Raw genomic sequence first — 12,811 nt, 5'->3', positions numbered from 1 at the left:
CGGAGTTTGTGACCTCATTTTGTGCAGACTAAACCATTTAAATCAGTATTATGGAGTGTTTTATGTCGACAACAAGGCCTGGATTTTCAGGTCTCCAGGTAGAACTGTGAGAGTCGGACTGTGTGAAAGGTTTGAGTCTGTGTGTGTTGACTTTCTAACCTCATTTTGCTCATGGCAAAGCCATTTTAGTGCAGGAGTCAGCGCTATAGCAGTAGATGCACTTCTCCATCATCGGAGTACTTTATCCCTGTTGCTTGTACCTCTCTGAACCGACCGAGCCATGGCTCTGTGGGAAGGAAAGAGCTTGTTTTTGAATAGTCACTGAATTTCCTGTGGGTTTCAGGGAACAGCATCACCTCCCTTTTTCCCATTTTTTTTTCTTTTGCCAGCCCGAGGCCATATGCTCCTAGACAGATGTGAGGCTTGTACCAATAATTCCTCGGATCAAGAAAGCATATGTTTGCATGGGGCGCCTGGCAATGTATTTCTTTAGTGGTGGAAAAAAAGATCTTGAGATTTCTGTCAGCTCCTCTGCGGGTGTACATCCTCTGTGTCTTTTCTGTCTTTCTAATGTATAGACCCCTTCTGGTCTGCACTTAAACTTAGAGTCTTCTAAGTCGTTGCAACATGTCCTATTCACCCAGAGTCATATTCTGTTAACTATAACTACAATTTAATTTTATCACTACAGAATATAGCACTGTGTCGTGCTTCCTGTGTCCTCTCTGATGTCAAGCCTCATTCGAGGCTCTCCATATCCTCTCTTCCAAGTACACTCTCCAGATATACATCATTTTTCTACAAACAAATTACAAATGCACCCTGTCTGTTAATGTAGTAAATGCAGTTAATGGCCCCCAAAATAGCTTCTCTAGTCCATAATTCACCTCTCTGAGCACACAATTATGCGAAGGGTGTTTGCCGTGTCATCTTGTCGAGATGACGTACGTGAAGTGAGTTAAATAATCAAGTTTTCTGATAGCAACTTTGTGCAAGTGGACGATAAGACATCGTGCTTAGAGCAGGTTGACTAAGTTTAATTCAATTAAAAGTTATCTTTTATGTTTGTATTGAAAGAAAGTAGCTTTAGAAGAATCCACACAGATCTCAAACCAGAAGCGAGAACGGCAACGGGACGACAAGGAAGAAACCTCGAGAAAAGCGAAGCCATCCCCTTGACTAGATAATAAAATGATTCCTCTTCTACAACTGTAGACTATAGGTGTAGAGGTGCAACGCAATGCTACTATCTGGATCTGTATTCAGATTTAAACCCAAAGTGGGCGTGGCTCAAACCGAATAATCCTGAAAGGGTTTTTCGTTCTTTTCCTTTCTTTCTCTTTTTTATGAAACCCTACCATAAAAACCCAGATGTACAACTGCCAGCACTGTCGGTTTCTCTGACAGTTCCTCAGCATCAGCTACATTATTTGAGTTCATAACTGGTCTCTAATGCTGTATAGGATTATGTTTTTTAATGTGTTTGGGACAGCGTTTTTAAAAACTGCTTGCACATTTACTATATTTATTTGTACTTGCTTTAGGTAGTTCTGTTTCCCAAAGTATGAACCAACCAGTAGCCTAATTTAAACCACTGAGACCCTGACCAGGCAGTTACTAAGGATGAAGGAATGAACATTCATGTTAATGAACGTGGAGTTTGTCGTGCTTGCATGAATATAAAAACCTCCCGCTCGTGCCACTTTTTTTTTTGTTTTGTTCTGCAAGGTTTGAAAGAAAAGTGTGCCTCCTGTTTGTATCTGTATTTGTTTGTTTATGGCACATTATATGTTCAATCCTAATAATCTATTCGTATTCGGTTACATCCCTAATGTATATTCAAGCAGTATTAAGTGAAAGGATGTTTGATGTGAGCATATTGTGAATAAGTGTCCTAGGAACAGTCTTTATGATTACAGCAACAGTTCTTTGGCACAATTCTATAGTATTCAGGTGCGATTATTCACTGAAACAAGACTTGAGTGTAGTTTGTATTTGGGAAGTGCACATGCCTCTGGATGATACACTTTTACACAGAGAATGTTACTAAAACAGTCAGTAAGTATTTGGCAGGTTCTTAGAAGGTTAGAGAGTAAATTTCCCCAAATAATGTTCCTTAGTTATTCTAAAAAGCATTAGTTTTAATAATGGCCTGCTTTAGAATATAATTCCAAGGTTGTTCACACAACTTTCCCAGTTATTGACCAATCTCGGGAGCAAAAGTTCCTAGAACTGCAATGTTCAGAAAACATTTTGCTAAGCTAATCTCGTTCGACCCTGTGTTGACTCGTTCGACCCTGGATCGACCCTGTGTTGCCCATTGGAGGAAAACCTTCAAAGTTCTATGTAGAACATCAAGAGTATTCGCCTATCAAGGTAGGAATGCTAACGATAAAACCAAACGTCTAGTACTCAGTGGGCATGAATACACCCTGGATGGGATGCCAGTCCATTGAAGGGCACCGTGCACACACACCTATGGGGCAATTTAGTCCACCTACTGGAATGTTTTTTTTAGATCTGAGAACCAGGAGGAAACCCAAGCGGTCATGACTAGAACATGCAAAACCATGGATCGAATTAGGGACCTTACAGCTCGAGAGGCAGCAGCGCTAGCTGCAGCACCACCATGACACCTTTGTTGAAATAACAACTTGCAGTTTTCTCTCTAAGCACTTCTGCGTTTCCTCGTTGAACATCTTTGAGACGTATTGTTCTTGGCAGGACGTAAGAACTTTCCCCCATTGAGGACCATCTGCTAATGTGCATAATTACAACTGAAGTGAAATGGAGCTCAAGCAGAAGTGCCTAATGTTAAACGCTCCATTTAAGCTGGTGCGTGACTCCTCATAGATTGAGTGGCAGCTGGAGTGCCCTATGGTGCGGGATTGACGCACTCCTGTGGGTCATTTAAGCAGAGTAGCAGGATTGCTGCACTGTTTTTGACAGCATGCAAATAGCTTTTATTAATTATCTCTCTGGTTGCTTGCTAATGCGGACTGATGATTGCGGCCCAAAGAAAAGCCTCATTAAGCAGGTGTGGTTTTGATGACTTTTGCAATTTGGCACCAGCCTTTCCTTTTGTGTGTGTGTGTGTGTGTGTGTGTGTGTGTGAGGCGCATTGAGCCAGAGAGTGGGAAGCAGAAATTGGACTCATCCATTATCACTCATATTACATAGCTGTCAGTCCCTACTGCTGGGGTATTGGCTATTTTTCTGGCTATCTTTAAAATGCATGGGAGTTACATTGTTTGCATGTGGTGCTTTTGGTATTTAAAGATGAACAAGCTAAACTAATCAAATTACTATAAGAGAAACCATGTCTTTCAAAAGAAAGATGATCTGGTGAGAGAAACCAAAGAGCTGAAGTGGTGACAAGGTGTTAGGTTATTTTTTAATAATGTGTATCTATAGATTAATACATTGAGGCAACGTTTCTCACGCTCTGTTTCATGGCCATGAAGTACTTGACTCATGGCAATTATTATATTTTAAAATGGCTGAGACATAAAAAATTATTGAATTACACCACTGTGGCCACAGGAACCTGGTCTTACGTTCATGGTAGCAAGCAGCAGCCGTGTGTTCATGTTCTATGTACTTAGAAGCGACAAAGCAACATATGATTTGTGGCCACGCCCACAAGCAACAACAGGAACGGTTGCTACATGCCCACAACTTGTTGCTTGCTAGTGTCAGAATAAATATTAACTCGTGTCCACACCTTGACAAATATCCACCATGTCACCTCAGAGGCTCCGTAGGAAACCGTACGCTCAGAACTCCACGACTCACAGTGTTCTTTCCTAATCATCATCTGTTATACATGACACTATCTTTGCCAGCAGAGACACCTTCATCTGGCATGTTGTGTGTATCCTTCCTCAGAGATTCATCCCAAAGAAAGGGTTACCGCTGTCAAGTGATCATCGAGAAGCTTCATGGGCCTCTGACACACACACACACACACACACACACACCAACATATAGATGCAGCAGTGTGTCGATAGGAGCATCTTTATATCAAAACTCCAGAGTCAGTGCACTTCTTAAGTCACACATTTGCCTTTTGGAGCGTGTCTGCGTGTAGATTAGAGGCTGCATTGTGCCTGTAAGTCATCCAGGTGACTTCCAGAGCTTCAGTAAATTTAGTCTTTTGTGCCAAGGAATCATCGAAGTGCCTGCAGCTCGTACAAAATGCAAACTACAGGGGTTTCTGAAGATGTCTATGATGTGCACATTTACACTGAGGTCTTTTTCAGCAAATCACATCATTCATTCTAGCACACATATATGTCATGTTTAGTGCACCAAATATAGTATCTGTAGCTGTATTCGGATTGAAACCAGATGGTCTAAACCAAAAGGTTTTTTTTTCTGAATTAAATATGAACCCTACAGGTATGCTCTTGGAAATACTGAAAAACAATGTGGGGGGGGGGGGCAACATGGCAGCACTGACAACATGGCCTGTGAATTCTGGCTCTAACAGTTCCTCAAACACAGCTACATCATTCCAGTTCATAACAGCTTATCAATCCCGTTTGCGTACTTATTTTGTATTGTATTTTCTAACAAATCGAATTTCCCCAAACTGTAAACAAACTAATAGCCTAATTGTAATCACCGCGAGTCTTACCAGGCAGTTACTAAGGATGAGTGAATCCTTGCTGTAAATGCATTGTGCAGCGTCTTTGTCCTCCAGAAAAACAAGTACCATCACATTTTAAGAATGTTGGTACCGAAGTATCGGTTCTCGTGACATCCCTAGAGCTTGTATATGTTGGATTATGAGCAGTTTTCACACTTTGGCCTTTCCATCACTTTGGTACAGATTAATCTTGGTTCCAGATCTTTTGTAGCTCATCTCTGTATTTCTTTGTGAATTCCAGTTTGGTTTTCCGATTCTTACTGCTGATGAGTAGTTTTTGAATCTTGTGGTTTGGCCTCTGTGTTATTGCTCTCAAAGTCTTCTTCCAATGATGGATAATGATACCTTCACCCCTGCCCTGTGGAGGTTGTTGGTGATGTCACTAACTGTTGGTTTTGGGTTTTTTCTTCACAGCTGTCATTAGCTGTTTCTGTCATTAGCTGTTGTTGTTCCACCAGCGGTTTCTTTCTTTTTCAGGACATTCCAAATTGTTGTATTGGCTATGCTCTTTTCTCAGCTTCAAAATGGTTTGCTTTTTTCCCCATAGACAGCTCTCTGATCTTCATGTTGGCTTATCCTTTTTTAACAAAAAATGCAGTCTTCACAGGTGAAACCGTAGGCTAAAACAAAGAGTAGATCTTCAGAGCTATTTATTGTTTAAACAATCAATCTAACGGGACACCCCTGGTTAACAAGAAACACCTGTCAGTCACGTGTTCCAAAATGTTTGCATTTTGGTCTGATACAAAATGTGCAATATTCTGTGTCCTTTAAAACCTCTACATATAAATACCAGTAAATAAAAGCTGAAATCCTAAACTCTCCTCTTATATTCATCTTCAGATCTCAAACCTAAATGTCTTCAGTCTACAGCAAAAAAGTTGCCTTGTCGTTCCAATAGTTTCTGATGGGACTGCAATATATACAGCTTGGGAAATAAGTATTGGGCGCATCAACATTTTTTTCAGTAGATATATTTCCAATGACGCTATTCGCATGACATTTTCCCCAGACATCAGTATTACCTCAAGAAATCTGGAAATATAAAGAATTCACAACATTAAAGTCTATAAATAAAGTAATGTGTAATAAAGTGAAATGACACAGGAAAAAAGTATTGATCACGCTAAGAAAAAGCAGTTCTCCAAGGCAAGGTAAGGCGAGGAACCAGCTGAAATCCGTAAGTAATTATACCCCCTATCTGTGCAAATTAATATCAGCTAGGTTAGTAAATTGACGGACTATTAAAAGGCTTTTCGTTACCAAGGTGTCACACAAGAAACATCTCATGATGGGCAAAGAGTTCTCCCAAGACCTATTGTCGCAAAACATGGAATTGGATACAGGCGTACTTCTGAATTCTCCAGTAAGCACCATCGGGCCATTATCCGCAAGTGGAAGCAACATCACTCCGTCATCAACCGGCCACTCACAGGAGCTCCTCGCAAGATTTCTGACCAGGGAGTCAGAAGAATAGTCAGAAGAGTAGCCCAAGAGCCAAGGACCACTCGGAAAGAGCTCCAGAAACACTTGGAGGCAGCATTTGCCATCATCATAGAGAAAACAATAGGCAATGCACTCCACTGCTCACGCTCACCCACAAGACTCCATTACTAAAGAAAAGGCATGTAGAGGCTCGTTTAAAGTTTGCTACAGCTCATTTGGACAAGCTGGGAGAGTGTATTCTGGTCAGACGAGAGCAAAATGTAACTTTTTGGCTGTCATACTACACACCATTTTTGGAGAAGAATTGGCACTGCACATCACCCTAAATACGCAATACCAACAGTGAAGTTTGGAGGTGGAAGCATCATGGTGTGGGGCATGGTACTGGCAGACTTCATATAATTGAAGGAATGATGAATGGAGACCTTTACCGGGAGATTCTTGAGAAAAATCTGCTGCCATCCAACAGGATGAAGATGAGACGTGGGTGGACCTTCTAGCATGACAACGATCCAAAGCATACAGCAAAGGAAACTCTCAATTGGTTTCAGAGAAAAAAAAAATCAAGGCGTTAGAATGGCCCAGTCAGTTACCTTACTTCAATCCAATTGAACAAGATTTAAAGGCAATATATTTTGAAAAATGGGCCTGAATCACACCTGAATTCTGTGGCCAATTAATTTCTTCATACAGGAAGCCTCTTGAAGCTGTCATAACAAACAAAGGCTTCTCCACTAAGCTGTTAAATACATTTCAGTTAGCGTGTTCAATGCTTCTTTCTTGTGTCATTCCGCTTTATTACTCATAACTTCATTTATGGACTTTACCGTTGTGAATTCTTTATATTTCCGGATTTCTTGAGTTAATACTGTTAAAGTCTGGTGAAAATTTCATGTGAATAGCCTCATTGGAAATATATTTACTGCGAAAAATGTTGACGCGTTCAATACTTATTTCCCACGCTGTAGATCCTCTCTTTTATCCTCTCTGCCCTCACATTTGATTGACAATTTCCTGGCTCTATGATAGTATTGCTTCGTCTAGGGTCATTTAATAGAACGCATTTATGTCTGATGGAACCTTTCACAACCATCTGACTATAGAGATTAATTTGAGAATAAAGAACGTTCAAAAATGAATAAGCTGAGAGTGTGGCAGTGTCCCTCATCAAATTTGAGCAGACTACATTCCAATTTAGATTCTTATGCAACTCTGGGTCCTGAAGTATTATCCTTTATTCATCTGGGATGTCATTTTAAAGTTCATTCGGCTGAAAAGTCTTAATCCTGAAACAGTGTGATGGTTCTGTGTCTGTAGATTCTCATGGCATGGACCTGTTTGCTGTGGCAGTACATGAGTTTGGCCACGCCATAGGACTCGCACATACGTCTGCTATGGAGTCCATCATGCGTCCGTATTACCAGGGGCCGGTGGGAGACCCACTCAAGTACGATCTCCCTTATGAAGACAAGGTTCGAGTCTGGCAGATTTATGGTAAGTATAAAGAGTCGCATTCTTTACTGTGCAGCTCTCAGCTTCCCAGCTCTCTTTCTGACTCATACAGCACATTGTTCAATTTTAACTCACTTGCTCCTACGCTCTGCTGAATTTCTCTTTCTTTTATATACACTGGAACTTTTGACACCAGGAAAACATTTTAAATTGGCTGAAGGTCCAATTTAAGGTCCAATTTCAAGGTTCTAATTAAATGTCTTGGTAACACTTTCTATGAAGCTCATATTAGAGGTCGACGGATTGATCGAGTAATTGGCACCGATAACCGTTTGCCTGAACTAACAGTTATCGACAAATCCACACCGATAGTTTGTTGCGGGAGTGGCTGAGAAGGGTCCGCGGTCATTGTACAGTACGAGAGCGGCCTCTAGAGGCGAAATAAAAACTGACAAATTTTGTTGTGTTATTTGAAGTGTTTCGTGATTCATTTTAGATGTCTCTATTTTTATTTGTTATTTGGAGTGTTACTTTTTGGTTCAGTTTGGATGTATATCTTTTATTTACATGAATATTTATATATTTAAATAGTAAATAGTTCATTTTTTAAAGTACAGTACATTTTCATAGTATAGTCAGCACTGTTCATTTTTGTAATAAAGTTCAGCAATATTTTACTTTGAGTGTTATGTTTTCATTCAGTATCGGTTTTTTAAAAAATTATCGGTTGATTAATTGGTTATTGGCAGGTCCTGCTCAACTTACAGTAGTTTTGGGTATCTGTAAAATTCCTCAGTCGACCTCTAGCCCTTATTAATAAATCATTATAACTGTGTATAACTTCGTAAGTTGGAATTTATTCTTTATAAGCATTTTTATAAACTCTAATAATTCATTGTAATAGCTCATAATAATTCTGCGTTATGCTATAGCTGTACAGTTCAACCTTTATAACTAGTAATTACTTGTGAATAATTATACAGCAGCTATAATGTTTATTAACACTTATTTGAAAAAGATTAACATGTAATATTCATTGAGTGCTTCCAAAAACGACTAGAACTAGTAACCCAAGTACTTTTAGGCCCATTCTTGTTTTTGTCAAAGTTTCAGTCCTCGTTCTCATCTTTCTACAGTACATTCCTTTTCTTCTCTCTTCTGACCCTTTACATTGTTCCACCCCGCACCCCCCCCCCCCCCCCCCCCGCACCCCCAAGTAATTTATACCAATGACAGAATGTCCTTTCTCAAAAATATGCAATGAACCTCATGAGAAAGGTGCCCACTTTTGCATGAATCTTAGATTCCTGCACAGTGTAACTGATGAGAAACAAGAGAGTTATTACAGGAGGTGGGGACACTGCCATGACTGACAGACAAATAAATATTATAATGCATTTCTGAATAGACACATGCTGTTGCTTTTCTAAAGACCTATAAAAAGGCCTTTGCCCTTTTTGTTCTCCAAAAGTATTTGCAGTAATCAGTGGGTATTGTGGGTGACGCTGGGGAGCCTCTCAACAGGCACATTTAATAGCATTTAGCACCTGTGCTGGTGACAGAGGTGGTATGTAAAATTGGTGAAGGTCAGAATGAATCTGGAGCCTATTCCAGGAACACATTTTTGAGTTACCAATCCATCTCTCGGCATGCTTTTGGGAGGTGGGAGAAAACCATGCAGACACTGGGAGAGAATGCGAAAAATTCCAGAGTTAACCAGAGATGATAAAACACGATCGGTCATAAAGAACAAATCCAAAGGGTAATCCTGAGACAAATCCAAAATGGGTACTAAATAATCTAAGACAATCAACAGAAACGAGTCTCTCTTACTTAAACGCAGGGAATGGCGAGACTTCGCCATGAGTACACGTCTCTGAACTGTTTATATACACTAAAATCGGGACGTGACCATAAAGTGAATGTTGGAGATTCTGGTGGGCGCAACCTCTGCTGACAAGGAGGCAATATGTCCTGAATCCATGTTACAGCAACTCAAATTATTTACATAATCACCATTAAAAAAGACCAGAGCAGGGGTTCTCAAACTTTTCCTCGGCAAGGCCCCCCAAATGGCATTAACATTTGACCGAGGCCCTCCTTTTGCAAGATGTCTTTAAAACACATTAAAAATACAGACTTCTGAATATATCCCCCTTTTTTATTTTTATTAATAATTACATCTTACATCTTTATATTACATTACATTACATTAGGAATGGATTGTGTGTGTGTGGGGGGGGGGGGGTTGTCTGAGAGTGAGAAATAGAAAACATACATTTATTTATTTTTCACACCAAATTGTTGCGGCCCCCCGGGCGCCCCCTGGCGGCCCCCAAGGGGGCTGCGGCCCCCGCTTTGAAAACCACTGGACCAGAGGATGGACCATTTTACTGGCAATTGTAGCAAACTCTATAGAAACTAACCATAGTACACTTTCTTTAGAAGAAACAGCTAAATGCAATAAAGGTACCTATGTATCTGTCATGGCGATTGTCCACAATACTTTTGTATTTTTGGATATGTGTGGTAAAATAAACATAAACACCATACATTATGAAATTCCCACATCTAAGATCATAACTGTTTGGCTTTTAAACCGGCGTAAAGATGGACCAGTTCCTAAAAATGTTTATAGGTCTTCTAAACAACACCAGGACCGTGTGTGTGGAAAAAGGGGGATGTATGAACCTGTGGACCAGTGAGACAAGGCTGAGAATAGTGATGCAGACCAAAGAACAGATTTCTTTATATTAGGGGATTATTGATGTAATTACATGGCGGTGCTGTGACAGATGGAGAACTCTGGGATTTAATGGGCCGTCTCGGTGACTCGGACCAAACTTATCACAACTCAGCAAGCCACTGTGTGCCCAGCCTTGGCCAGACAGGGAGAGCAGAGGGAGGAAAGGACAGAGAGAGATAGAGAGAGAGTCAGAAAACATTGGATGGATGGATGATGAGCTGCGAGATCCTGAGACCTCTGCTGAACTCAGGTTAAGCCGTTAACCCCTGCAATGGCAAAAGACTCCATATTTCGTCAAATAATTGAGTGCGACAGATAACGCTCGTGCTTGAACAAAAGTTCGTATGCATTACTCACACTGATTAAGGAAATGCCTCACTGAAAATGCTGATATAGCCTGCAATTAATGAGATCTAGTGGTGATCAGTTAGCCTAATTTCATTTACATAATGCCGCCCGTGCCTCCTGATATTCATTTGTTATTAGAAAAATTCATCATTCCGGCGCAGCATAATTACACACGCATGCAGAATGGCTAAATCAAATGTGCTGTCCTGTCGCCGTGTATTTTCCACTTCTGTTCTAAACGAGGAGCTGAAGTTAAGTCTGCTCAAATTCTGTGGAAAGGAAGACTGGCATGTTTATTCTGAGAAATCCAATAAGCGTATATAAAAAGTTCATGGCTAGGGTCAGAACACTGGCAGACAAAAAGAGAGTGGGGCGGAAGGGGGGAGAAAAAAACCTTGAAAAGATGGAAAGCGAAGTTTGAACATTAGGGACTCGGATCAACAAAACTACCTATACAGCACAGAATTATAGGAAATATAATGAAGAAGAAGCCTTTATTTGTCACATATACATTACAGCACAGTGAAATTCTTTTTCCACATATCCAAGCTTGTTAGGAAGCTGAGGTCAGAGCGCAGGGTCTTGAACCCCTTGTCCTTCTGATCAGTAACCCAGAACCTTAACCATTGAGTCACCATTTCCCCTTCGCATGGCCCAGCTTGTTAGGAAGCTGGGGTCAGAGCGCAGCCTCAGCCATGATACGCATACGGTTAAGGGTCTTGCTCAAGGGCACCACGCTACCAGCTTGGCGGTGCTCAGGCTTGAACCACCAACCCTCCCAGCGACCCAGAGCCTTAACCGGTGAGCCACCACTGTACCAATACAGAGTATTCAGAGTTGGCAACTTAAGTCCAAAAGTTACATCATCATTCATGTAGTGAAAGATAATGGTATTCAGACTTTGTGTATGTAGCTGCTTAAGTCAGTTTTCTGGGTGCGACATTTAAATTATGCAAATCACTTCTGCATGTGGTTCATGCCTCCAAGGTTGCCAGATTTTTTTTATGCTTTTCAGTGGCATCTAGACTACTGCCTTTAAACACAAGAAAACAAGGACTTGCATTTTAAACCTGAACAAAAGGCAAAATGTGGACTAAAGAAGGAGGAAATGCCTTTTGTTTTCAAATATAACACGGTGTAACGTAAAAGCAAGAGACAATTTCAAGAAGAAGAGCAAAGAAGAAACAACTAATACGATGTACATGAATGAGAAGATGGCAAGCACTGAAGTAAATCTAAAAGGAGTCTAGGCTGTTTTTTGTCAGTATACTTCTGCATGCATAGTCCTAATTACCGTAAATGTGGTTTAATTGAACAATATGGCTTCCATCTTCATTAATCTGCAGCTTATAAAATTGCACTTCATCCAGCGTATTATTTTTTTTTTTTCCAGTTAATGTATTTTTGCATTTCGCATACCGCGAGTTCGCACGTAACTGAGGTACACCTCTGTTTTACTCAGACACATCCTTCACGTGTGCCGTTTGTGTAACTTCTGAATTCCAGAGTTACAGTACCTCAATTACATGTGTGTAAATGCATTCTGAATACAGCCCACTAATGTAGACAGGTGTAACAAGCAACAAATGGGACTAATTAACTGTCATGGCAACTGAAACAAGAACAGGAAGCTTCGACCATATAAGGAAGGCGAAACGGAGCAGAATAGCGCACAGAGTGTGGGAAACGATCAGTGATATCAGTATTGTTGTTTTTCTTCTGACTTGGGACTTTTTCTCAGGTGTACGGGACTCAGTCTCACACACGGCCCGTCCAGATGGCGTGTCTCATACCGACGATCCACCTGTTCTAATGGACTTGCCAGAAAACAAATCCACAGTGCCGTGAGTACAGCTCCAGATTTACACATACGCATAGATATAGATTTATGCTCAATATATTCACATGCCCTGAAGTTAAAGGAAAAATCCACCCTGAACGAGAGTGATGCAACGGTCCTTTAGTCTGTCCAGCTCCATCATCTGTACACACTGTGTAAACAGCTCAGGTTCCAGTTTAAGCTTTAAGTTTCGTGCCAATACCTCCATAAGCACCATCTCGTAGCTCACTAACTAGCTGAAGCGAGTCTCTATACTCATATACTCTATACTCATCTCAAACTACCCCCCGACCCCTGCGCACGCGCCCCCTTGATGTCAGAGCAACAG

At 40.8% G+C, this 12,811-nt stretch overlaps 1 protein-coding gene across 1 annotated transcript in view; it reads left to right on the top strand.

Annotated features, from left to right (window-relative positions):
• mmp17a (matrix metallopeptidase 17a) overlaps positions 1-12,811 on the top strand; it is a 76,898-nt gene that overhangs the window by 53,750 nt on the left and 10,337 nt on the right. Inside the window, exons 6-7 of the mRNA XM_017491883.3 lie at positions 7,415-7,591; positions 12,385-12,487. Coding sequence (XP_017347372.1) covers positions 7,415-7,591; positions 12,385-12,487 — 280 coding nt within the window. The remainder of the gene's footprint in view (positions 1-7,414; positions 7,592-12,384; positions 12,488-12,811) is intronic.

The sequence above is a fragment of the Ictalurus punctatus genome, chromosome 18 (assembly GCF_001660625.3).
Source record: "Ictalurus punctatus breed USDA103 chromosome 18, Coco_2.0, whole genome shotgun sequence".
NCBI classification, from domain to species: domain Eukaryota; kingdom Metazoa; phylum Chordata; class Actinopteri; order Siluriformes; family Ictaluridae; genus Ictalurus; species Ictalurus punctatus.
Note: the sequence above shows the minus strand (reverse complement) of the source record. Positions and strands in the feature narration are given on the sequence as shown.